The sequence below is a fragment of the Mustela putorius genome, unplaced genomic scaffold, assembly GCF_011764305.1.
Source record: "Mustela putorius furo isolate JIRA1106 unplaced genomic scaffold, ASM1176430v1.1 tig00537248_pilon_pilon_pilon, whole genome shotgun sequence".
Lineage (NCBI taxonomy): Eukaryota > Metazoa > Chordata > Mammalia > Carnivora > Mustelidae > Mustela > Mustela putorius.
Window position 1 is genome coordinate 4,787,084 of NW_025422387.1, and position 23,025 is coordinate 4,810,108.

The 23,025-nt window shown below is 45.7% G+C and overlaps 1 protein-coding gene across 1 annotated transcript; it reads left to right on the forward strand.

Moving 5' to 3' along the window:
- Positions 1-243: 243 nt before the first annotated feature.
- VPS33A (VPS33A core subunit of CORVET and HOPS complexes) lies at positions 244-22,513 on the forward strand. Its single transcript, XM_004753177.3, has 13 exons — positions 244-407; positions 2,764-2,829; positions 3,279-3,406; positions 4,283-4,469; positions 10,124-10,240; positions 11,189-11,363; positions 12,206-12,399; positions 14,153-14,279; positions 15,125-15,192; positions 15,723-15,860; positions 17,849-17,986; positions 19,340-19,508; positions 20,508-22,513. The coding sequence occupies exons 1-13, from the start codon at positions 306-308 to the stop codon at positions 20,687-20,689; spliced, it is 1,791 nt and encodes a 596-aa protein (XP_004753234.1). The 5' UTR covers positions 244-305; the 3' UTR covers positions 20,690-22,513.
- The last annotated feature ends 512 nt before the right edge of the window (positions 22,514-23,025 follow it).

Genomic DNA, 23,025 nt, shown 5'->3' on the forward strand with positions numbered 1-23,025 from the left:
TAGTGGGTATGCTTGCTGCTAAGAAGAACGAGTAGGGGGCCGGTCCCCGCCTCTCAACTCAATTCCCAGCGCCCAACGACTCCTGGACCGAGTCAGGGTCCGGATGGGGCTGGGGGGACGGCCTTGGGGAGTGTCGGGACCGACGCGGTAGAACAAACGGCAGGCGCTAGGGCCGGGAAAGACCGCAGACGCAAACCCAATTCAGTTTCCGGGTTTACGTGCTGTCGGTCGCCCCGGTCACGTGGCAGTGCGGTCACGTGACCGTGTCCGTGGGGCCTCGCCGAGGAAAGGGGCGGTGGGGCAAGATGGCGGCGCACCTGTCCTACGGACGAGTGAACCTGAACGTGCTGCGCGAGGCGGTGCGTCGCGAGCTGCGCGAGTTCCTGGACAAGTGTGCGGGAAGCAAGGTGAGGGACGGGAGGCAGTGTCAGTGCTCTCCAGCCGCCAGGCCGGCCTGGCCTAATCTGGCTCCTGACCGCCTGAGCTCCAGGTGTATGAGGTCGCGGGGGCTTCCGAGGAGGGGAACAAGCGGGACCGGTGAGGCGGGGAGAGGGGCCTACTGGTAGGTCCGGAGGCGCACAGCTCGGCGTCGGCGTGGCATAGCATTTGTTTTTATTGCAGCGCAGTAAGCCACTGTGGTATCTCAGCCACCTGAAACAGTTGTGTCAGGTGCCCTTCATGTCCAGAGGTCCAGCAGGTCTGGTGCTCCTGAGATCAGGACGCGTGGGGCGGGCGCGGCCCAAGGACATAGACGGTCCCGTGTCCCTGCATTACAGCGTGTCGTTGTATATCGAACCATCGAAAGTCTCCGAAGCACCAGCGTTTTACAACCTGCTGCTCACACGGATTATGAAATAAATTATAGTTATTTGAGGTTTTGCCGTGACCATTCTGAGGATTGTTTCTCCTGTTAGACGTTTACCACCACCCAGCTTACAGCTGAATGAGAAATGGTAGATCAGGGACTTGAAAGGATTTCTTCTAAGTGGTGTCACCTTTCTTCACTCCCCTTAGGATTTATCAGGCCTCCTTAAGTAATTGGCAACACAACTCCGAAAAGAAAAGGAAAACTGGGGAGTCAATGAGAGAAAAAAAAAGCAGGCTAAGTCCTAGGTGCCCAGTTCAAGCTCAAGAAATGATACTGAAATCTGAATAAAATCATGGGTTGGATCAGTGTTAGTATCCTGGATATAATATTGTACTCTGGTTTTGCAAAATGTTTTTTTTTTTTAAGATTTTATTTATTTATTTGACAGAGAGAGATCACAAGTAGGCAGGCAGGCAGAGAGAGAGAGAGGGAAGCAGGCTCCCGGCTGAGCAGAGAGCCCGATGCAGGACTCGATCCCAGGACCCTGAGATCATGACCTGAGCCGAAGGCAGCGGCTTAACCCACTGAGCCAAAACCCCTGGTTTTGCAAAATGTTACCACTGGGGGAAGCTGGGCAGAGCATCCAAGGGCTCTCTGTATTATTTCTTACAAATAAATGTTAATCTACACTTATCTCAGTAAAAATTTCAGTTAAAAAAGAGAACAGCGGGGCTCCTGGGTAGCTCAGTCCTTAAGCATCAGACTCTTGATTTCCGCTTAGGTCATGATCTCAGGGTTGTGAGAACCAGCCCCATGTGGAGCCTGCTTAAGATTCTCTCTTCCTGGGGCACCTGGGTGGCTCAGTGGGTTAAAGCCTCTGCCTTCGGCTCAGGTCATGATGCCAGCGTCCTGGGATAGAGCCCCAAATCGGGCTCTTGGCTCAGCAGGGAGCCTGCTTCCCTCTCTCTTTCTCTTTGCCTGCCTCTCTGCCTACTTGTGATCTCGGTCTGTCAAATAAATAAATAAAATCTTAAAAAAAAAAAAAGTTTCTCTCTTCCTCTTCCTCTGTCGCTCCACCCACCTGGTATGCACCCTCTATTTTTTTTTTTAAAGCGGGGGAGGAAGAAATGACTCTGGGGATTAGTAGTAGAAAGGCTCATAAGGGCCCAGAGCAATGATTTGTGGGTCACTGAGTTCTAGGTTGGTCCCCCTATGCTATAGGTTAGATCCAAGGTCCATATGTGACCCTGGACATGTTACTTAAACTTCCCAAACCTTTTAAAACTTTTCTGTCAAAGTAAGATTTGTAATACCTATATCCAAGGTTTTAATTTTATATAATTTGATTATACGACATTTCCATAGAAAATACTAGGTTGAACTGTTGCCATTAGCAGTTTCCATCTCGTTCAGTCTAATAATTAATACCATGACACAGATACACAACAAACTATAGTTCCTTCTTTCTGTTGAGGACAGTGATTAAGTCTTAACTTCCCCATGACAGCATCACTGCGGCCCCTGTGTGGCTCAGTCTTTTAAGACTCCCAACTCCTGATATTAGCTCAGGTTGTGATCTCAGGGTCATGTGTTGGGCCCCAAGTTGGGCTCCGCACTCAGGGGAATCTGCTTGAGATTCTCTCTTTCCTTCTCCCTCTGCCCCTCCCTGCACACTCACTCACTCTCTGTCTTTCTCTCTGTCTCTAATAAATAAATCTTTAAACAAAACAAAACAAATAAAACAAAAACCCAGCAGAAGCATCACTTGTCCAGGGCTGGTTTTTCTTTAGACCTGTAAGATATGAATGTGGTTAGAGCCAATTAAAATTTTTGTTAATTCAGAGTTTGAAGCAAATATTCCTAGTACATATGACTGCTGTGTTTTTTTTTATTTTTTTGGTTTTGGTGAAATTCCTGATATTAACTATAACGAGAGTGCCCCTTCCATTCTACAGGCAATAGTTTGGGACGAGTACCTCACAGGACCATTTGGCCTGATTGCACAATATTCACTACTGAAGGTAAATTAGTTATGTGGGTTTTGTTCAGGAATTAATAATTCTAAGCTTTAGCAATAATAGGATTTTACATTTTCCCCTGAGTAATTGGCTGGCAAAGCTCTTGGGCCCTTAGAGACACTGATACTAATGCATGTCTAACATTCTTCATACAGTGGTCCATTGGCCAGTGATTTTATGCTGATCCTAATTCTAGGGAAAATACTAGCCTTGTAGTAAGTGACCATTACCTAGTGTCACTAACGGTTTCTCGAGTGAGAGTCATTTGAATTCAGGTGCAGTAGCAGTGACTTAATCCTGAAACCTTGTCCTTTAAACATCTGGATTTGGGGAAACTAAATTTTGCTAATCAAGTAATGTCATTCGGCTGGGATTGTTACTGATGTTTGAGTCTGGATATGACAGGTAAAGCTCAGGGTTTTTGTTAACCTTTTGTGTGTGTATTTTCCTAGGAACATGAAGTGGAAAAAATGTTCACTCTTAAAGGAAGTCGTTTGCCAGCAGCTGATGTCAAGAATATTATTTTTTTTGTCAGACCCAGGCTAGAACTGATGGATATAATCGCTGAAAATGTGCTCAGGTATCTCTCACAGCTTATGTTTGGTCCAAAAGCTGTCGGTTCTTCTCATGTTTTTAACGTACTGAGCCTCTTACGGGAGTTCCTCATCTTGTCAGTTCGGGGAAAGGTGGCCATTTAGAGAACAGGGTAGGCGCGAAAGAGCCTAAGAGGGCAAATGGGAAACTCGTGAAGTTGTTCAAACAGTTGGAGAAGGGGATCAACATATAACCCCATTTTCTGGACAGCTAAAACTGGGACCTATACCAATAGAAAGGACAAAACCAAAACCTCAGATGGTTATTTTTCAATACGCTCAGTATAGTGTGCTTGACTTTCATAAGCAAAGTAAGTACGAGCTGATTAAAATTTAATACTGCATCCAATCTTTAAAGGAAGTTCTCAGCCCCGTCTGCTCTCTGTGGTACAGTTGATTGATGTGGCCCTTAAGATCTTAAAATCATATAGGCTATTTTGGGAAGTCCGCTGTCAAGGAGACTAGACCTGGGAGTCAAGATTGATCTTTCATTTCCTGTAAGACTGTGTCACTGCGTTGGTGGGGTTAAAGAATCATTTGTTTTCAGTAAGACACGGATATCCCGTTTCAATAAACCTGAGAGCTTTAAAGCCCCACAGAAAGTTTAAGAGAAAGTTAGAAAATGCATCACGAAACACTGGCTGTGAATCAATGACTCTTTCCCATGAGGGAAAGAGAGAGCAAAGGGGCAACTGTATAACAGTGTGTGAATCTGAAAGTCAGTATATATGTGTTTATCCAACCAGCATTTATTTAGCGCCTGCTGTGTGCCAAGGCAGTGGTAAGGCTCTGGGAGTAAAATAAGTAAAATAGCCTATGACTTGTGGCTGCTCGTAAGCTAACCAGCGTTACTTCATTTGCAGTGAAGACAGACGCGGTCCAACAAGAGATTTCCACATTTTGTTTGTGCCGCGACGTAGTTTACTGTGCGAACAGCGGTTGAAGGATCTGGGTGTTCTGGGATCCTTTATTCATCGGGACGAGTACAGCCTCGACCTCATTCCATTTGATGGGGATCTCTTATCCATGGAATCGGAGGGGGCGTTCAAAGTAAGTACGACATTCTCCCTTTCAATGTCAGACTTCAGTTTTTGTCTTATTTATGGGCACAACAGTGTCAGCGATCCTGTTTTCATCTGCATTTCTGTGACTTCTGTGAAGCTGAGCCTCTTTCCATGTGTTTATTGACATTTAAGATTTTTTCCTGTTCTGAGATCTTCAACTTGTTCATTTTTGTTGCCCATTTTTCTCTTTTTAAGGAATTCTTTATATACTGTGCTCACAGATCACTGTGGGTTACAGAAGCTGCAAGTATGTTCTCCCGATCTGTGGTTTTTGCGTCTTTTTTATAATTTTTTTTACTTATACTTTATTATCTTTTCCTTTTAATATCTTTTTTTTTAACCTTTACTTATAAAATCTTTTATCACGTAGACATTTCCCATTATAAAGTGCTTTGCTTTGTTTTTTTTTTTTTAGTAATGGCTTTATTGAGACCTAATTCATATGCCATAAAATTTACCCTTTTAAAGTGTGCGGTGCACCAGTTTCCGGGGTGTTCATGGAATTGTGCACCCATCGCCGCTGTCTCATTGTGGACCATTTTTATCATCCCAGAAAGAAATCCTCTGCCCTTCAGCAGTCAGTCCTCCCCACCCCACCCCCCACCACCCACAGCTACTGGCAATCACTAGTCCATTGCCGTCTGTATGGATTTGCCTGTTCTGGAGCTTTCTCATCAATGAAATCATACATCATACCATGATTTTTCATCTGTCGGCCATCATGATGATGCCAACATTAATATGAGGTTTTCATTAACATTAATACATGTGTGTTCCTTTCCCTTACCTATACCTAGAAGGGGAATCACAGGGTCATACGGTAAAGGTCTGTCCTCACCCATTTTCTGCTCCCACCAGAGAGAGAGAAAGGTTCCAAACTTAAATTCTCACCAGCACATTGTTGTCTGTCTTTTTGAAGTTTGTCATCGTGGAGAATGTGATGCATTTTCTCACTGTGGTTTTGATGTGCGTTTCCATAAGGACTAGTGATGTTGATCACCTTCTCATGAGCTGCTTGGCCATTTGTATGTCTTCCTTTAAAGAAATGTCTGTTCTGGGGCACCTCGCCTGGGTGGCTCAGTGGGTTAAGCCTCTGCCTTCGGCTCAGGTCATGATCTCAGGGTCCTAGGATCGAGCCCTCTGGGATCCCCCTCTCTTTCTACCTGCCTCTCTACTTGTGATTTCTCTCTCTGTCAAATAAATAAAATCTTAAAAAAAATAATAAATGTCTGTTCTGATCCGTGGTGCATTTTTTTTAAAGCGGAATAGCTTATCTTCTCATGAGAAGAGTTGTAAGAATTCTGGAATGTTCTGGATGCAAGTTCTTTATTGGATTCACAATTTGCAAGTATTTTTTCCCATTCTGTGAGTTTTTTTCACTTGGTAAAAGCGTTCTCTCCCAATACAAAAAAACTTTTTCAACACAAAATTTTTCATTTTGAAGTTCAGTTTATCTGTTTTTCCCTTTTGATGCTTTTGCTTTCCGTGTCCCATCTAAGAAATCATTGCTTAACCCAGAGTAACAGATTGACCCTTATGTTTTCTTCAAAGAGTTTTATGGTTTCAGTCTTACGAGCTTCTTTAAGTTCCCTTTTATCTGATGTGAGTTGGGGATCCAACTTCTCTGTTTGCATGTGGCTGTCCGTTGTTCAGCACTGTTTGCCTGAAGGCAGAACTTTCCTCATTAAATTCTCTTGGTGCCCTTGGTGTTGAAAATCAGTTGTCCATAAATATAAGTGTTTCTTTCTTTTTTTTTTTTAAGATTTTATTTATTTATTTGACAGAGATCACAAGTAGGCAGAGGCAGGCAGAGAGAGAGGGAGAAGGAAGCAGGTTCCCACGGAGCAGAGAGCCCGATGCGGGGCTCGATCCTTGGGATCATGACCTGAGCTAAAGGCGGAGGCTTTCACCCACTGAACCACCCAGGCACCCCATAACTGTTTATTTCTGATGTCCCAGTTCTATTCCATTAATCACTATGCCTGTCCGTAGGGCAGTTCCATACTCTCTCCATTACTTGGCTTCGTAGTAAGCTTTGACACTGAGAGGTAGGAGTCTTCCAAGTTAAAGTAGTTAAATATATCACTTTTATTCTTTTAGTTTGTGCTTTTTTTGAGTATTGTTAATCTTTCTCTATCCTGAAGACATGGGAAATCTTAAATCTTCCTTCAAAAGTCTTGGAAGTTTTGGTTTTTTGGGGAAAAAAACAAAAGGTCAGGGCTTTAATCTAGCTTGAATTGTGTATTTGTGTGGTGTGAGGTAGAGGCTCGTTTAATTTTTTCCAGGTGGGTAGCCAGTTGTTCCAGGCCTGGTTTTCTCTGCTGCTTATTTTCTGTGTTTATAGCAAATGTGCACGCCTTTGTTCTCCAGAATGGAGAGTTTTCTTGCAAATGTAATTTTATGTGTTTGTTTTACTTACCATCCTTTTTTTTTTAAGATTTTATTTATTTATTTGACAGACAAAGATCACAAGTAAGCAGAGAGGCAGGCAGAGAGAGACGGGGGGGAAGCAGGCTCCCCACTGAGCAGGGAGCCCGACACAGCACTGGATCCCAGGACCCTGGGATCATGACCTGAGCTGAAGGCAGAGGCTTGAACCGACCAAGCCACCCAGGCGCCCCTCCTCCATCGTTTTAAATGAAAAGTGTAGAATTTTCAACAAAAGTTGGGAGTTTGACAGGGTATACCCTTATATCCATCACCTGGACTGGAGTCACCATTTTGCTTCATCTGTTTCTTGCATAGCTGTAATGGTGTACCCACGTGTCATTAATTCACATCTCTGTAATTAATGCGAATTGCTAGCAGCTGAGGCAGACGTGTCCCAGCATGACAAGCCCTGTCCAGAGGAGAGATTTCCTATTTGTTTTTATGAAGTTTTGAAAAAAAAAAAATTATTTTCTGCTGGGAATTTCAAGCTCTTGGTTTTGTACGTTCACTTCAGATTCTGTTTAGAAATCAAAAGATTTTGCCTGGATGGTAAAGCTAAGAATTCCCCCAATGCAAAATTCAACCCCAGTTTCTGATGGAGTTGATGTAACTTTACATATTTATGTGATTTTAAACAATGAGTATAATTCAGTGGGTTTTGGCATCAGAAGGCATAGGTAGATCTTTCTGTGCTGTGGGAATGTGCTTAGGATCTTCTCCATCGTTGTTCTTTATAAAAATGTGGGAATTAGAGTTCACCCCGTTTGTTTAATGTGTCACGGCCTTCATGCGTATACATAAAAATAAGTGTATATAAACCTGTCTCCTTTACAGAAACTGTGGGCTGTTCTATTGTGTGGGCATGTGGGATTTGAAGGTCAAAAAGTATGTGTATTTAAATGTTAACAATATTAGCATCTGTCCCTCCCCAAATGTCCTCCTGGCTTAAAACTCCACAAGTGCACAGTAGAGTTGGGATATTAACACAAATAACCCCACCGACGCTTATGTTAGAGCAAAAAATTCAAGATTAGTATCTGTTTTTAACTTTTAAATCTTTTTTAAAAGATAGCCTTATAAAAGGAATGTCCGGGGAGCCTGCGTGGGTCCTTCGGTTGAGCATCCAACTCTTGATTTTTGGCTCAGGATGTGATCTCAGGGTCATGAAATCAAGGTCTGCATCAGGCTCCGTGCTCCGGTGGGGCGGGTTTGGGGTGGTGGGGGAGTCTGCTGGAGATGCTCCCTCTCCCTCCGCCCCTACTCCCACGCTCACTCACTTGCTCTTTCTCTAAAATAAATAAAGTAAATGTTAAAAAAACAGAATGTCTGTAGTAATACAACTTTTTAAATTTAAAATCGCTGGCTTGGTTTGTAGAGCACACAGCTCTTGATCTTGGGATTGTGGCTTTGAGCCCCATGCTGGGTGTAAAGATTACTTAAAAATAGAGTCGTAGGAGGGGCGCCTGGGTGGCTCAGTGGGTTAAGCCTCTGCCTTTGGCTCAGGTCATGATCCCGGTGTCCTGGGATCGAGCCCCACATCGGGCTCTCTGCTCAGCGGGAAGCCTGCTTCCTCCTCTCTGCCTACTTGTGATCTCTGTCAAATAAATTAAAAAAAAAAAAATAGAGTCTTAAAGGAGCATCTTGGTGGCTCAGTTGGCTAAGCGTCTGTCTGCCTTCGGCTCAGGTAGTGATCTTGGGGGTCCTGGGATCGAGCCCCATGTCAGGTCTCCTGCTCAGCGGGGAGTCTGCTTTTCCCTCTTCCTCTGCCCTCGCCCTCACTCATTCGTGCTCTCTCTCTCTCTCTCAAAGAAATAAAATCTTTAAAAAATAATAATATGATACTATTTTGAGAGTTGTTCCCTAATACTTTTTTTCTTGAATTTTTGTCTTATTTCTGCTCCTGTGAGGGGTTTTAAGTAATTTTGCCAGAAAGTATGTCTTAGATTTTTTTTTTTAACCTTCCTATTTGGCTCTTCCGGCCATCCTCGAGCACTGCTTCCATTGGTGACCAGACAGTCCTCACAGTGTCTTCAGGGGACAGCCCCCCTTCCTGCCAGGGGCGGAGTGCCCGAGTGCTCTCTATCCTCCCTAATCCCTCTGGTGTTAGACTAGCCACGTTGGGTGGGTGGGTGGAGGGCAGGAGTCTGGTGCAATGTACCATTTTGACTTATTATTTCTTTTGGAGGGGGGAAGGGCAGAGGGAGAGGGAGAGAGAGAGAATCTTAATGAAGCAGGTTCCACACACCAGCACAGAGCCTGACCGTGGGACTTGATCTCACGACCCTGAGATCCTGACCTGAGCCGAAATCCAGAGCCGGACACTTAACCGTCTGAGCCCCCCAGACCCCTCATGTACCATTTGACTTGGGAGCAGATGATGATTGTGAAAAACAGCTAAACAATTACAAATAATAAAAGCTAACATTTATTAAGCACTTACTGTATGTTTTCAGTGCTGGGATTTAATGTTTTACGTGAGTTTTCTTCATTTACTCCTTACACTATGTAGAATGTTCTCCCTCTACAGGTGAGTGAATTGAGGCACACAGAGGTTATCTGACCGGCCGAGAGAGCCGCTGGGAGGTGGCACAGAGCGGCTCAGATCAAGGCGACCTGAGTCAGTGTTAGAACTGAGCATTTCCCCTCTCGCTTCCCAACTGGCTTTGTGTGTATTTTGTTGGCCTTGACAAAATGGACCTCATGTATCTTATAAAGTAAAATGTATTTTCTGAAAATGAGTTCATACTCTAAAAATTGTTCAGCTTCATTTTTTGTCAATGTTCGTGAGATCTCATGTTTGTCAGAACTGCTGAGTGTTCTGTTGTGCGGTCCTCTGGCACTTTGGGGGTCAAAGAATGTGTGCCTTTGTGGGGATTAGCATGTGGCCTTCCCAGAATGCCCTTCCATTCTCAGTGTCCATCTTCGTTAATCAGTTTACTTGAGAGTCGATAAGTAAGAAGAATTGCTGCGCTTGGTGAACACTTTCCTTCCAGAAGGTTCTGCCAGTTGCTTCCACACTACATCCCAGTAGCATGGCTGTTGACCTCGTGTTCTTGACTGCCAGACAGCAGCTTGACAAGACGGTCTTGCGTTCCCAGCTTTCCAGGCAAAGTGGGAAATAAAGGGGAAGTCCCAGGGCCAGACAGAGGCAGGCGCCCAGCACGCGCCCAGGGACAGGGGCCTAACTGGAACCACCCTTTCTCCCCGCAGGAGTGCTACCTGGAGAGTGACCAGACGAGCCTCTACCACGCAGCCAAGGGGCTGATGACCATGCAGGCTCTGTACGGGACAATCCCCCAGATCTTTGGGAAAGGAGAGTGCGCCAGGGTAAGAAGCGGTGTGTGTTTCTACGGTGAAGGAAGGGTGCCCTGGTACCCAGAAAGGGAGAGGTGGGAAGCTATTTACAAACAAGTACAGCCAATCCTATTTATTTCTGAACTCACCTAATTGCTGAAATGTACATGTAACCCCAAATTGATATTCGCAGTGTTTTGCGGCCACGTCAAGAGTGGCAAAAATTTGAGTGGCGCGCTGTGCGTGTTCCCAGCTGACGTCCTTGCAAAAGCAGGGCTTGCCCTCTTGTTCCGGCTCTCGGGCTATACACAAGTGTCCTTTTGGGCCCTTATGTAGTGTCACGCATTATTTAACACCATGTTTTTTTGCATTTTTGTGCTTTCTGTTGGTGATTTCCCTGTTTCACAGGGCCCCAAGGGTGGGTTGTGCGGCACTGCCCGTGTCCCCCCACTCAGGACACTTGCAGTGCCGTGGTTGGGCCTTACCAAGAAGAGGATGCCGTGTTGGCTCAGCTTCCCGCAGGCCTGAGTGATGGTGCTGTTGGCTCAGAGTTCATTGTTGGTGACTCAACAATCTGTAGGAAATAGTGTCTTTAAATAGAGGCACACGGAAAACAAGCTTGCCCGTTGATGAGTCAGTAGAAATGTTGTGACCAGAGGCTCACCGGAGCCTAACCCCGTGTTTCCCCTTGGAGCAGAGGCTCGGTATGCGCCGAGTCAGCGCTCGTGGTGGCTTTACAGGGGTCTCGTGAATAACAAGTTCCCGCCTCGCCGAGTGGTGGCAGCCATCGGCGCGCGTGCACATATGGGAGTGGGTGGCCAGCCGCAGATACTTTTCTCTAACTGCTGATTTCTGATCAGTCTCCCCCTTCCACAGTTTCCTTCCTCTTACATTTTTTTGATTGTCTTTCTGGTTTTAGCTACATTTTAAAATCTGCTGCTTCCCAGAAAGGTCCCACCTGATCTAATGTTTTGTTTCCAGCAAGTGGCCAATATGATGATCAGGATGAAGAGAGAGTTTACTGGAAGCCAAAATTCAATATTTCCTGTTTTTGATAATCTCTTGTTGCTTGATCGAAATGTGGACTTACTGACGCCTCTCGCCACTCAGCTTACATATGAAGGACTCATTGATGAAATTTATGGCATTCAGAACAGTAAGTAAAGTGACATCTGTGTTTCCTGAAAGGTCAATGGATAAAAATATTCAAAAGGGCATTTTTTGAGGGGAGGGGGTTTCATTTTTGGGGGGTTTTCTTTGAGATGCTTTCTTTGCACATAAATTAGAAGCTATTTGAGAATATACAATTCTGACTTCTGGCTTTTGGACACCAGATTAAACAAAAATCTGGCAAAAACTGGTGTCGGTCCCACGAAGGCTGGCCGGATGCTTAGCGTGCCAGACTCTGCTTGTCCCTGTGGGCAGTGACCCTCAGTTAGATACAGATGGCACTGCAGTTTGGAGAAGGCGGACCCTCGGGGCTGGCAGTTGTTGGGAAAGCTTGTTGGAGAGGCCGTATTTGCACTGCATTTGGTGAAGGGTGGGCGGAGAGGCCACAGCGAGGGGCAGGCTGAGTCAGGAACACAGGGATGCCGTGGAGGTCACAGTGCGACGTATCCTGGGAAGGGCTGACACTTGATGTTGGGGACACCAGATGGAAGATTGGGGAGGCCTGCTAGTGTTTAGGTGGGACAGATCATTAGGTCCAAGGTCAGAGACATGTTGGTTTGGCTTTGGCCCACACCATAGGCTTGTTTATTTCTGTAGCATTTTAAATTTTAGAAATGTTTAATAATAATTCTCATAATAATCCAGATATATTTCTTTTGCCATTAAAGTCTACTTTGTGGAAGAATAAAAACCTCAGTATTATATGCCATTTGTTTCCTGAAGCTGGCTTATTTGTCTCCTGAGTTGGAAAATCCTGTTTTGTGCCCGGGCACCTGATCTGTTCCTTCAGTAAATGCACACAGTGGGTAAATGCACTGTCGTTCCCAGGTTATGTGAAATTACCTCCGGAGAAATTTGCCCCGAAGAAACAGGGCGATGGTGGGAAGGAGCTCCCCACGGAAGCAAAGAAACTTCAGCTGAATTCCGCAGAGGAGCTCTATGCCGAGATCCGAGACAAAAACTTCAACGCGGTGGGCTCCGTGCTTAGCAAGAAAGCGAAGGTGATCTCCGCAGCGTTTGAGGTGAGGCTGTTTGGGTTTTGCTGCTGCCCTGGGTCGCAGGCTGGACTGCCCCCCCCCCCAAGGGGAGGAAGAGCCTCAGGGAGTCCGTGCAGGTGCATGTTTCCCTCCTAAAGACCTGGGGCTCCTGGGGCTTCTTTTGGGACCTGTTCCCAGACCCGCGACAGAACGTGTTCCGTTTGCTCCTTCCTGGTGGGGCGGCCAGAGCACTGCTTGCACTTTACAGCCTCCTGTTTTCGATATTTTTTTACCTTTTCTTTTTCGTTATTTCCTACCTCCCTCATGAGGAGGCCAGCTGTACTATAAATAAAAGATCCTCCAGAATAGAGCTTGTGGTCAGGGGGGACAGCGCTAGGTCCCCGTGGAGGTGGTGGGTGACAATGAGGGAGGCGGTTCATTATCACCTCCCGCCCCCTCTCACCCGGCCGCTCATTTACTCTTGGGTAAGCTCACTTCCGAAACAGGGAAGTTCAGTAACACGGGAAACTCTACTTAGACTTCGGAAACGTAAACTGGGAGAATTTTTTAAAACTAATGTTTCACCAAGTCTGTATTTCTAGATTTCATCTTTCTGACGGATTATATTTATTCATTGATTTTCATATTTCTTTTTTTTTAAGATTTTTATTTATTTATTTGACAAAGAGAGAGAGGGAACACAAGCAGGGGGAGCGGGAGAGGGAGAAGCAGGCTCCCCACTGAGCAGAGAGCCCGATGTAGGACTCGATTCCAGGACCCTGGGATCATGACCTGAGCTGAAGGCAGCCGCTTAACAACTGAGCCACCCAGGCGCCCGATTTTCACATTTCTTAAGTTACATTTGGTTTACATGATTAAATTTTGCCAAAAAAAAAAAAAAAAAAATCCCATCACTAAGCGAGGTCTACTTTGTTCGTGGACAATATTCAGGATTGAGATTCAGCAGTAAGAATGCATCTTTTTTGTCTTTTTATAGAGGATACTTTTGCTGTTTACGTTTCCCTCTTAACATAATGTTTTTGTTTTTTATTCGGAAGTGTTTGTGGGTGACCTAATAGTGCCCCCACAAATACTCAGATGCCCCCGAATGCCAGTCATAATAGGAGCCCGGGCACAGGAGGAGAAAACCTCACACACTTACTCTCTGAAAACTACTAACACAGTAGTCAGGCACCATGAACTCATCTCTGTTTCTCTTGTAACTTCAGAGCTGGGTTTGGCCTGATTTATTTGCATTCTTTTTCTCACGTTGATATAAGTCATACATCCCATGAGCAAGACACAGAAGAGAGCACTTAAAAATAAAATACCTTGGGGGCACCTGGGTGGCTCAGTGGGTTAAAGCCTCTGCCTTCGGCTCAGGTCTTGATCTCAGGGTCCTGGGATCGAGTCCCGCATCGGGCTCTCTGCTCAGCGGGGAGCCTGTGTCCCCCTCTCTCTCTCTGCCTGCCTCTCTGCCTTCTTGTGATCTCTCTCTGTCAAATAAATAAATAAAATCTTTAAAAAATATATATATCTTCTGGGCACCTGGGTGACTCAGTCGGTTGAGCATCTGCCTTCAGCTCAGATCGTGGTCCTGGAGTCCCAGGATCAAGCCCCACTTCGGGCTCCCTGCTCAGTGGGGAGTCTGCTTCTCCCTCTCCCTCTGCCTCTTACTCCACTTGTGCGCGTGCACACTCTGTCTCAAAGAAATAAAATCTTGAAAAAAAAGTCTTTAAAAAATTAATAAATAAAATCTCCCCCCTGCTTGATGGGTCTTCCATTTCTTCCATTTCAGGAGCGGCACAACGCTAAGACCGTTGGGGAGATCAAACAGTTTGTTTCCCAGCTGCCCCACATGCAAGCAGCAAGGGGCTCACTTGCAAACCACACCTCGATTGCTGAGTTAATCAAGGATGTTACCAGTGAGTGTCCTTGGAGGGATAATTTTCATTGGGGCTGATTTTCGTACGCACTGATGCCAGGGTCATAGGCGCCACGATACCTCCTTGGGAAAGGCAGCTCTCTGTGAACATTGTCATTCTCAGTGTTAAAAATTAAGTGTTCGCATGTCCATAGTTAAATGTGTTTCATTGATGGTTAGCTCATTTTCTTCCCATTATTAATATCATCCTAAAACAAAATATTTGGAAAAGCGGTAAGAGGAAAAAACTCTTCTGTAAGTTTGCCACCATAGTGAGGCTTCTTTTTGTCTAGTTATTTTCTCTCTTGTTAAGGGTTTTTTAACCAGACCAATGTGATATTTCTGGTTTTGTTTTTTGTTTCTCCCTTGAAAACTTCCTGCAGAATTGGTAGAGAGATCATACGTTGAGTATTTTGAAAGCGCTCGGAAGATGTATTTTAAACCAAAGACAAGTTTACTCACAAAACATGGGGGCCATGTATTATGAAGTCTTCGGTCCTTTGTTTTCATGTTAATAGAAAGCAGTTAAAACTGGGTTGAATTTGATGATGGTTGTGAGTTGCTAGGGAGATGGGCTTTCCCTGGTACCGAGGCAAAATTCTTAGGATCTGTGTTGAGTCCTAAGGGCCCCAGAGGGGTCAGCTACATCTCGCTGCAATTTAGGAGCACAAGGTCGTAGGGTTTTCCGTGTTTAGAAGATTGTTTTCAGATGACAGTTTGAGCCTTTTGCTTGTTTGTTTTTTGCACGTCTTGTTTCTTAATTATCTTCTGGTCGGAAAGCGCACTGCTCAAATAAATCAACATTTACTTAATTTCTAAGTTGCATATTTGCTGATTACATTTCAGCTTCTGAAGACTTCTTTGATAAACTAACAGCGGAACAGGAGTTTATGTCCGGAGTAGACACTGATAAGGTATGTGAACAAAACAACTGAGAAATCATTGGTGATTTCTCAAACATACGATTATAGGTAGAAGAGCAACGGTGTTGATTCCCGTGCCTTGCCGAGGCATTTTTAAGAGCAAGTGCGGAATGTGAAAGTCTTAAGTTTCTTCATGTCACAGACAGCAAGGCGCTTCCCAGCCCCTGAAACCAGCCATCTTTAAGGCCTGTCGTAGTTAAATGAAGATATTTGCTTTCTGAGGAAACTGCTCATGTAATTCCTTTAAAGATCTAACTCTATTCATACATTTAAAATTCATTTAGTTTCTGGAAATTTCCTATTCTCTAGAAAATCTCCTCTGTTTTCCAAGAAAGTGCCTATTACTATTATGCACGGTCACACACGCCCCAGACATCCTCCCAGAAGGCTGGCTGCTGTGCCAAGATGGGCAGTTGCATTGCCGGAGTGTGTCCTCCACTTTGAAAAATAATTCTAAAGACCAAGTTTCTTAGGCCCCCAAACCGGATGCCGGGATACATACATGTGTGTTTTGTTTCCAGGTCAATAGCTACATTGAAGACTGTATTGCCCAAAAGCACCCACTTATCAAGGTGTTAAGACTGGTTTGTCTCCAGTCCGTGTGCAACAGTGGACTCAAACAAAAAGTTCTGGATTATTACAAAAGAGAAATTCTCCAGGTCAGTAGCTTTCAAATGACTTAATCTTTTCAAAAAAATACTGCTTAAAGCTCCTGTTTTGGTATACTGTTTCCACCGTCTTAAATTTTTTTTAACACGCAGAGCGGGGGTTGTCCTTGGTATTGGTCACTGTTTACTGTTTTTGCATCACAATAACAGCTAAGGTTTATTGAGCATTTACTATGTACCAGGCTCTAGTAAAAGAGCCTTATTGTATTCATTTGTTTAATCCTCACTACAGCCCTGTGAGTTAGATACTGTTATCGACCCTATTTTATGGATGAAAAAATACTGAGGCACAGGGTCGCTCTGTAGCTTGCCCAAGGTCACCCGGCTAGTGAGGGGCAGAGCCAGTGCCAAAGCCCAGGGAACTGGGGTCTGGCGCCCTTGCTCTTACCCAGATTGCATTTGATGGAGGAAAGGACATCTTTGCAAATTTTCTGATATGATCCCTTAGCAGACATACTTAAGCCCGTTTTACTTCATGATTAGGAAAAGGCCACCATTATTTTAAAAATTCTCCCCTGTTTGGATGTGTCTCCTGTAGTATTTATTTGCTATCACCAGGCACAGTTAAAGTCATTATGATTAAAACTAAGTGCTCAAATTTTTTTTTATATTGTTTTGTCTTTTAAAAAAAATTACACAGATGACGCATGCATTCTCATCCTATAAGATTCAAATAAGGCGAAGTGTCCAGGAGCAACACGTGGTCCTCCCCGCGCCCCACTCCCGCCCCCGTCGCCCTCCCCAGACAGGCCCCGGGGCCGCAGTTAGGTTATGTGCCTCCAGACTCCCTTGTTTGCATTTATGGGCAAAGAATATTCACTCTCACTGACTCTGGGGGGAGACTGGCTGGGTCCGTGTCCCGGCTCTGTTACTGAGTAGCTGTGTGACCTTGGGCAAGTTATGTAAACGTCTCTGTCAGATGGAGACGGTAGTACCACGCAGCCCGTCGGGTTCTAATAAAGACACAGAGTTGGTGTGTGTGACACCCTTACAGCAGACACTGCCCTGCACACGAAGTGTTATGTAAGCGCTGGCTTTTACTGTTACTATTTACTCTATCTTTAATTTTTTTTAAAGATTATTTATTTATGTATTTGACAAAGGGAGAGATCACAAGTGGCAGAGAGGGGGGGGGAAGCAGGCTCCCTGCTGAGCAGAGAGCCCGATGCAGGGCTCGATCCCAGGACCCTGAGACCATGACCTGAGCTTAAGGCAGAGACTTTATTTAACCCGCTGAGCCACCCAGGCACCCCTTTACTCTATCTTTTTAAAAACAGAAAGAAAGTCCTCCTGTATATAGTATTCCTTTACTGTATTTTTTTGTCCTTGAGAATATATCCAGGGGCGCCTGGGTGGTACTGCCCGTTGAGCACCCGATTCTTGGTTTCAGCTGAAGCTGTGATCGCAGGGTCCTGAGATGGATGTGGGGCTCCATGCCCAGCGGGGCGTCTGCTTGACATTCTCTCTCCCTCTCCTGTGCCCGTCCCTCTGCTCATGCACACATGCACTCTCCCTATCTCTCTCAAGTAAGTAGTTTTTTAAAAAAAAGAGTGTATCCAGATCTTCCTCATCAGGATGTATCGATGTGCCTCATTCTTTTTTTAAATATCAAATTATATCACACTTAAAACATTTATTATTTATTCGATGCTCACTTGTTGGGTCCATAAATTCTGACTTTATTCTTTTTTAATAAATTCTGACCTTAAAGGAAAAACTTGAACTTGGTCTTTGAAGCAGGGAGCTGGTTAATTGTGACGAGCACGCGGGTCGCACACTCCACGCGGCTCCCGTGCCCGTAGACAGCCCATGGACTTGGGGTCCCAGCACGCTCCACGCGTCCCCCGTGCCCGTAGACAGCCCGTGGACTTGGGGGTCCCAGCGTACAAACGAAATCCGTTTGTTGGAAGTGCTCTTTTTAGAAAGTGGCAGAAACTCTTTTCCTGCTCTGACTTCTGTCCGAACTGCTCGCCTTGCAGACGTACGGCTATGAGCACATACTGACCTTGTACAACCTAGAGAAGGTTGGCCTGCTGAAACCACAGACGGGGGGCAGAAACAATTACCCAACCATCCGGAAAACGCTGCGCCTCTGGATGGATGACGTGAACGAGCAGGTGAGACACGCCGCTCCGCTTCAGCTCAGTTTACCTCCCGGTACCAGCCTGGGCCCGAGGGCAAGGAGAGGGAACTGCCGCAGAAATCTGTTCCAGGACCTGGAGAGAAGAGCTGTGTGGAGAGGCCATCTGACAAGACGAGGGATGAGAGCCCTCTGGCCGAGAGGCACAGCCCGCCCCCAGCAGTGTGGCGGAAGGAAGCCAGGGCCGTCAACCCGACCCCTCGTGCTGGCCACTCTCCAGGTTCCCTCTGGTGCCTCCCATTGGCCAACCCAAAGAGGGCGTGGGGGCACATTGGCATAGAGCCTACAGGTTTGCCTCCTGGACACAGAGCACCAAGGTGGGGGAGCGAGGAGGCAGAAGGATCTGGAAAATGTCCAGCACGTGTGGTAAAAATGTCGGCCGTACAGAAGTAAGGCAGACAGCGAAAGGTCAGGTTCCCTCCACATCTCACCCTGGTTTTCCCTCAGAAGGAACCGCTGTAATCAGTTTTTTATCTGTCCTTCCAGGAAGGTTCTGTGTCTCTACAGACCTTTTAACATAAATGATGCATATTTATACCATTGGCCTCCGAAGTAGAGTGCACGTTGTCTTACATTTATTGCTGATTCCGGTTTTTCTAAATTTCTTATTTTCTCTTTTGGTCTTTCATAGGAACTTAATCAGGCTGCCTCCTACAACAAAAGCTAATAATTAAAAGTGGCAAAATCGGATTATCTTCCCCCTCGGGGGCAGAATATACATACTCTTAATTTCTATATTGTACAGCATAATAATAATATATGAGTTCCCCTCTCTTCACTGTTCTGACCTGCCTCTCCCTACCCACCCCAGCTACCACTTAACACCACATCTTGAAGATCCTTCTGTGATCTCATTCTTTTTTGTAAGTTTTTTTTTTAATTGCTGCATAGTGGTTTTGCAGCTAAACTTTAATTTATGATGTAACAGATTTCTCCTGATAGAAATTCAGGTACTTCCCAGTCTTTTGCTAGTACGCATGGAGTTGCGGTTAATACATCGGGCTTTGGTCTCTTCCTGTGGATGAGCCCTTCTGTCAGAGACAAGCCCGAAAGTAGAACGCCTGGCTTCCAGGGACATGCGCGTCGTCACTCGGCTAGAGAGTGCTGGCTTTCCTTTTAAGAATTTTCTTGCCAAAAGCAGATAACAGCATTTCATGGTCAGTGCCTCGAGATGTTTTGAGTTCAAAGCTAACCTCGGGACGTTGCGGAGTTCAGTTGTGTTTCTGCCTTCAAAGCCAAATCACTGAATTTTGGGTTACCCAAAAGGCCGCTACTCAGTGGCTCTGTGTCTCTGTAGCTACAGACTTTCCCCCCTCTCGTGATTTCACAGAATCCCACGGACATATCGTATGTGTACAGTGGTTACGCCCCTCTCAGCGTGCGCCTGGCGCAGCTGCTCTCGCGGCCTGGCTGGCGCAGCATCGAGGAAGTCCTCCGCATACTCCCAGGGCCCCACTTCGAAGAACGGCAGCCCTTGCCCACGGGACTGCAGAAGAAACGTAAGTCTGTGGCCAGTCTCCGTAGAGAATTACGTGCTGCTGGTGTGGTTTTCGTGGATTGTGCAGTTGCTTTGTAAAGTACATTTGTAAGGTATTTGTAGGATTCAGGGTCGGGTAACCTCTTTTGTTAGTTGCTAACAAAAGCTCTAGAACCCGGCATTCTCTCAGGAGAGCAGCTTTCAACTGCTGAGTTGACGATCTCAGCTCGAAAAAACATTGAGATCAAAATCGCATTCCTGAGTTTCAAAGGAGCTGTCTGTACATACCAAGACACAGTTAACTGCTTTTTCTTACATATGATGCTTTTTTTAAAATTAAAGATTTATTTTAGAGAGGGAGGGAGAGCAAGCATGGGAAGAGGGAGAGGGAGAAAGCAGATTCCCTGCTGGGCTCAGAACCCGACTCAGGGCCCAATCCCAGGACCCTGAGATCACGACCTGAGTGGAAGGCAGACACTTAACAGATTGGGCTGCCCAGGCGCCCCCAATGATGCAGGTTTTTTTAAAGATTTATTTATTTTTAGAGCAAGCACACATGAGAGAGCAAGTGGTAGGAGGGGCAGAGAGAGAGAACCTATAAGCAGAGTCCCTGCTGAGCACAGAGCCCAGCTCTGGGGCTTGATCCCATGAGGTCATGACCTGAGCCAAAACCAGGAGTTGGGTGCCCGACCGACTGAGTACCCAGGCACCCCCATGATGCAGTTTTTTAGTTTAGTTTTTTTGTTTGTTTGTTTAAGATTTTCTTTATTTATTTGACAGAGACAGACACAGCGAGAGACCGAACACAAGCAGGGGGAGTGGGAGAGGGAGAAGCACACGTCCCACTGAGCAGGGAGCCCAACGTGGGGCTCAGGCTCAGGACCCCAGGATCATGACCTGAGCCAAAGGCAGATGCTTAACCCACTGAGCTGCCCAGGCGCCCATGATGCAGTTTTTTAAGACGTTGTAGGAGAAGAACCCATAATAAATAATTGTTTTTTCTGAAATGTTTCCCTTTCAGGTCAACCAGGGGAAAACCGAGTCACTCTGATATTTTTCCTCGGGGGAGTAACCTTTGCCGAAATCGCTGCGCTGCGATTCCTGTCCCAGCTGGAAGATGGAGGTACAGAATACGTCATTGCCACCACGAAGCTAATGAATGGGGCCAGCTGGATAGAGTCTCTAATGGAAAAACCCTTCTAGGGGGATCAGAGTCGACTTGAATGAACTACAAAATAAACTGCTCCTTTGGAGAAGCCGCCAAACGGAAGTGAAACCCCACTGAAAAATGACAGAAGAATACAGAATTTACTTCGGGGTCAGCTTCTTCAATTACACTGGTTTCTCCTTTCTGCTTCTCTTTCGTGTTTCTAATTTCTTGAAGAAAAAAGAGAAGAGAATCCACCTGGCTCCCAGAAACACCAGTTGTTAATGTTCTAAGCTCGGGGTCTTCCTTAGAGACCCTGCAAACGTATTAAGGACAGTGGGGACAGATAATCTCGTACAGCTGCGCAGATGAGGTCGTTCTTAACATAGGAAGGTGGAGACTGGGCTGAAGATGAAAAGTAGAACGTCTCATCCCTAATGGACAGGAATTTCTGGAAGGCACGTCAGGTCTGGGGCAGTAGCTAGGCGATGGAGCAGGAGCTGGCCCTGTCACTGAGTTGAGATCTCTTTGTCCTGCAGATTAGGCCACATTCTGTTTGGTGGTTGTGAGCCCCTGTCTTAGGTGATCCCTAAGGCAAGTGTTGATTCCTTCTGCTTCTCAGTCTTCTATAAAGCAAGAGGCGTGGAGATTTCTCCAAATCCAAGTTCGTCAGCTGTCTGACCAGCTAGGTTTCTGTGGGTCTCATACTTGTCAAGGGCTTTTTACGTCGAAGAACGTGAGGTTGGGGAGCCGCTGCCTGAGAATTTTCTTAGATGCTATTCAGACGCTTTCTGAGCATGCGTGTTGTTCCCGGTGTTGCCGTGGTAGATGCCTCCGCCCAGGCGTTGGTTTTCTTTCCCATCCATCGTGGGCCCCAGCACCAGCTGGTCCCCCGTGAGCAGCAGCGACTCCTGCTTCTTCGGCCTTTGGCGACGCCACCTGCACGATAGCTGTCGCACGTCCTTCTCTACACTCAGCCTCTTGCGTCTGTTTTGCTCAGAAACATACAGCTCTGCTGCAAGCCCTGGTCCAGTGACCTCTGCCTCCTCTGGTGCAGCTCGTCCATGACCTTGGCGTCCAGCAGTCGCAGCTGCTTCTCCTGCAAGGGATGGTTAGCCTGTGGGACAGAGGGACAGGGTGTTGGTCGAGAGGCTGGAAACCTGCGTGTGTTCCTGCCTCCCTCCTGCTCCGTCCCAGCATCTGGAAGTTAAATCCAAGAACGGGACCAAACGGATGGCTTCATAGCCCTTGCCCAATCTCCCCTTTGTGGGGGGATCAAGGTCAGCATCCTTCCTCCGGGGAGGTGTGGCTTCTGTTGTTTCTCAGTAACCACACATGTTTTCTGCTCATTTTGTTCTGTTAGTGAAATTCTGGTAGCACAATGCACGCTGTGAGTGAAAGAGAAATTCTACAAAAACATCTCTGTAAGAATGAGGAGCAGAAGAGGTCCTATTTAAAAGATCTCCTTCTCATGCATTCCACTTGGCCTTGACATTCAGTATTTGGAAAAGGGTCTTTAAAAAAAACAGGTCTGTTATAGAAAATCTGTTTTCAAATACTCATTATCCCAGGGAGATTCGTTTTATACCTTCCAAGCCCCAGCTGTTGTCAGCCTCAGCCACTTAGAGAACGAAATCCACCTTGTCCCTCAATGTCTTTGGCTCACGGGATTCAGTTCAAGTCTGGTCAGATCTCCTTGGCCGGGGTTTTTGTTCTGTGAACAGACCCTCAGTTGTGTCTCATGTGTCGACATTCACTCGTGACTCTGTACTCGCTTGCTCAGAGGATAGTTAGGTCGGCTCTTAAAATGCATTCAGCAGACAACTTAAAAACATCAATTGCTTCATTTGTATGCAAATAGAAAGTGCTGGATAATTATATATTATACGCCTTTGTGTGAGTTCACTTAATCCTTGAAGCAGCCTCTGTCTCAAAGGAGTATGCCCTTACTGGGAAAGGGTATGTGAATGGTACATTTATTCCTAGAGAGGGCGGATTGTTTACATCATGTCTGGACTTTTGTCTAGCTAGGTAGACAGTTCTGCCTCCCCAGCAACTCCATAAAAAAGAAGTCTACATAGATAAAGAAGTCTGCATAGGCACTATTCTGTGTCTTACTATATACTTTTGAGTTTTAGCCAACAGAGAAGTATTTGAGTTGTGGTTCAACTGTAGAACAAAAGAATACAGGCATACTGAGAGATACTTGGCTTTGGTTCCAGAGCACCCCGATAAAGTGAGTGTCGCAATTAAGTGAGGTGAGTGGATGTTTTGGTTTCCCAGTGCATATAAAAATTATGTTTACACTATCCTGTAGCCTCTTAAGTGTGCAAAAGCATTGTGTCTAAAAAAAAACTATATTGCTTTATTAAAGAATTTGGCTACAAAATGC

Bases quoted from the DNA above. Each gene is read 5' to 3' on its own strand.
- VPS33A (XM_004753177.3), top strand. From the start codon at position 306: ATGGCGGCGCACCTGTCCTACGGACGAGTGAACCTGAACGTGCTGCGC. The intron at 3,407-4,282 runs GTATCTCTCACA...CTTCATTTGCAG, and splicing joins ATCGCTGAAAATGTGCTCAG to TGAAGACAGACGCGGTCCAA. The intron at 15,861-17,848 runs GTCAGTAGCTTT...CTCGCCTTGCAG, and splicing joins ACAAAAGAGAAATTCTCCAG to ACGTACGGCTATGAGCACAT.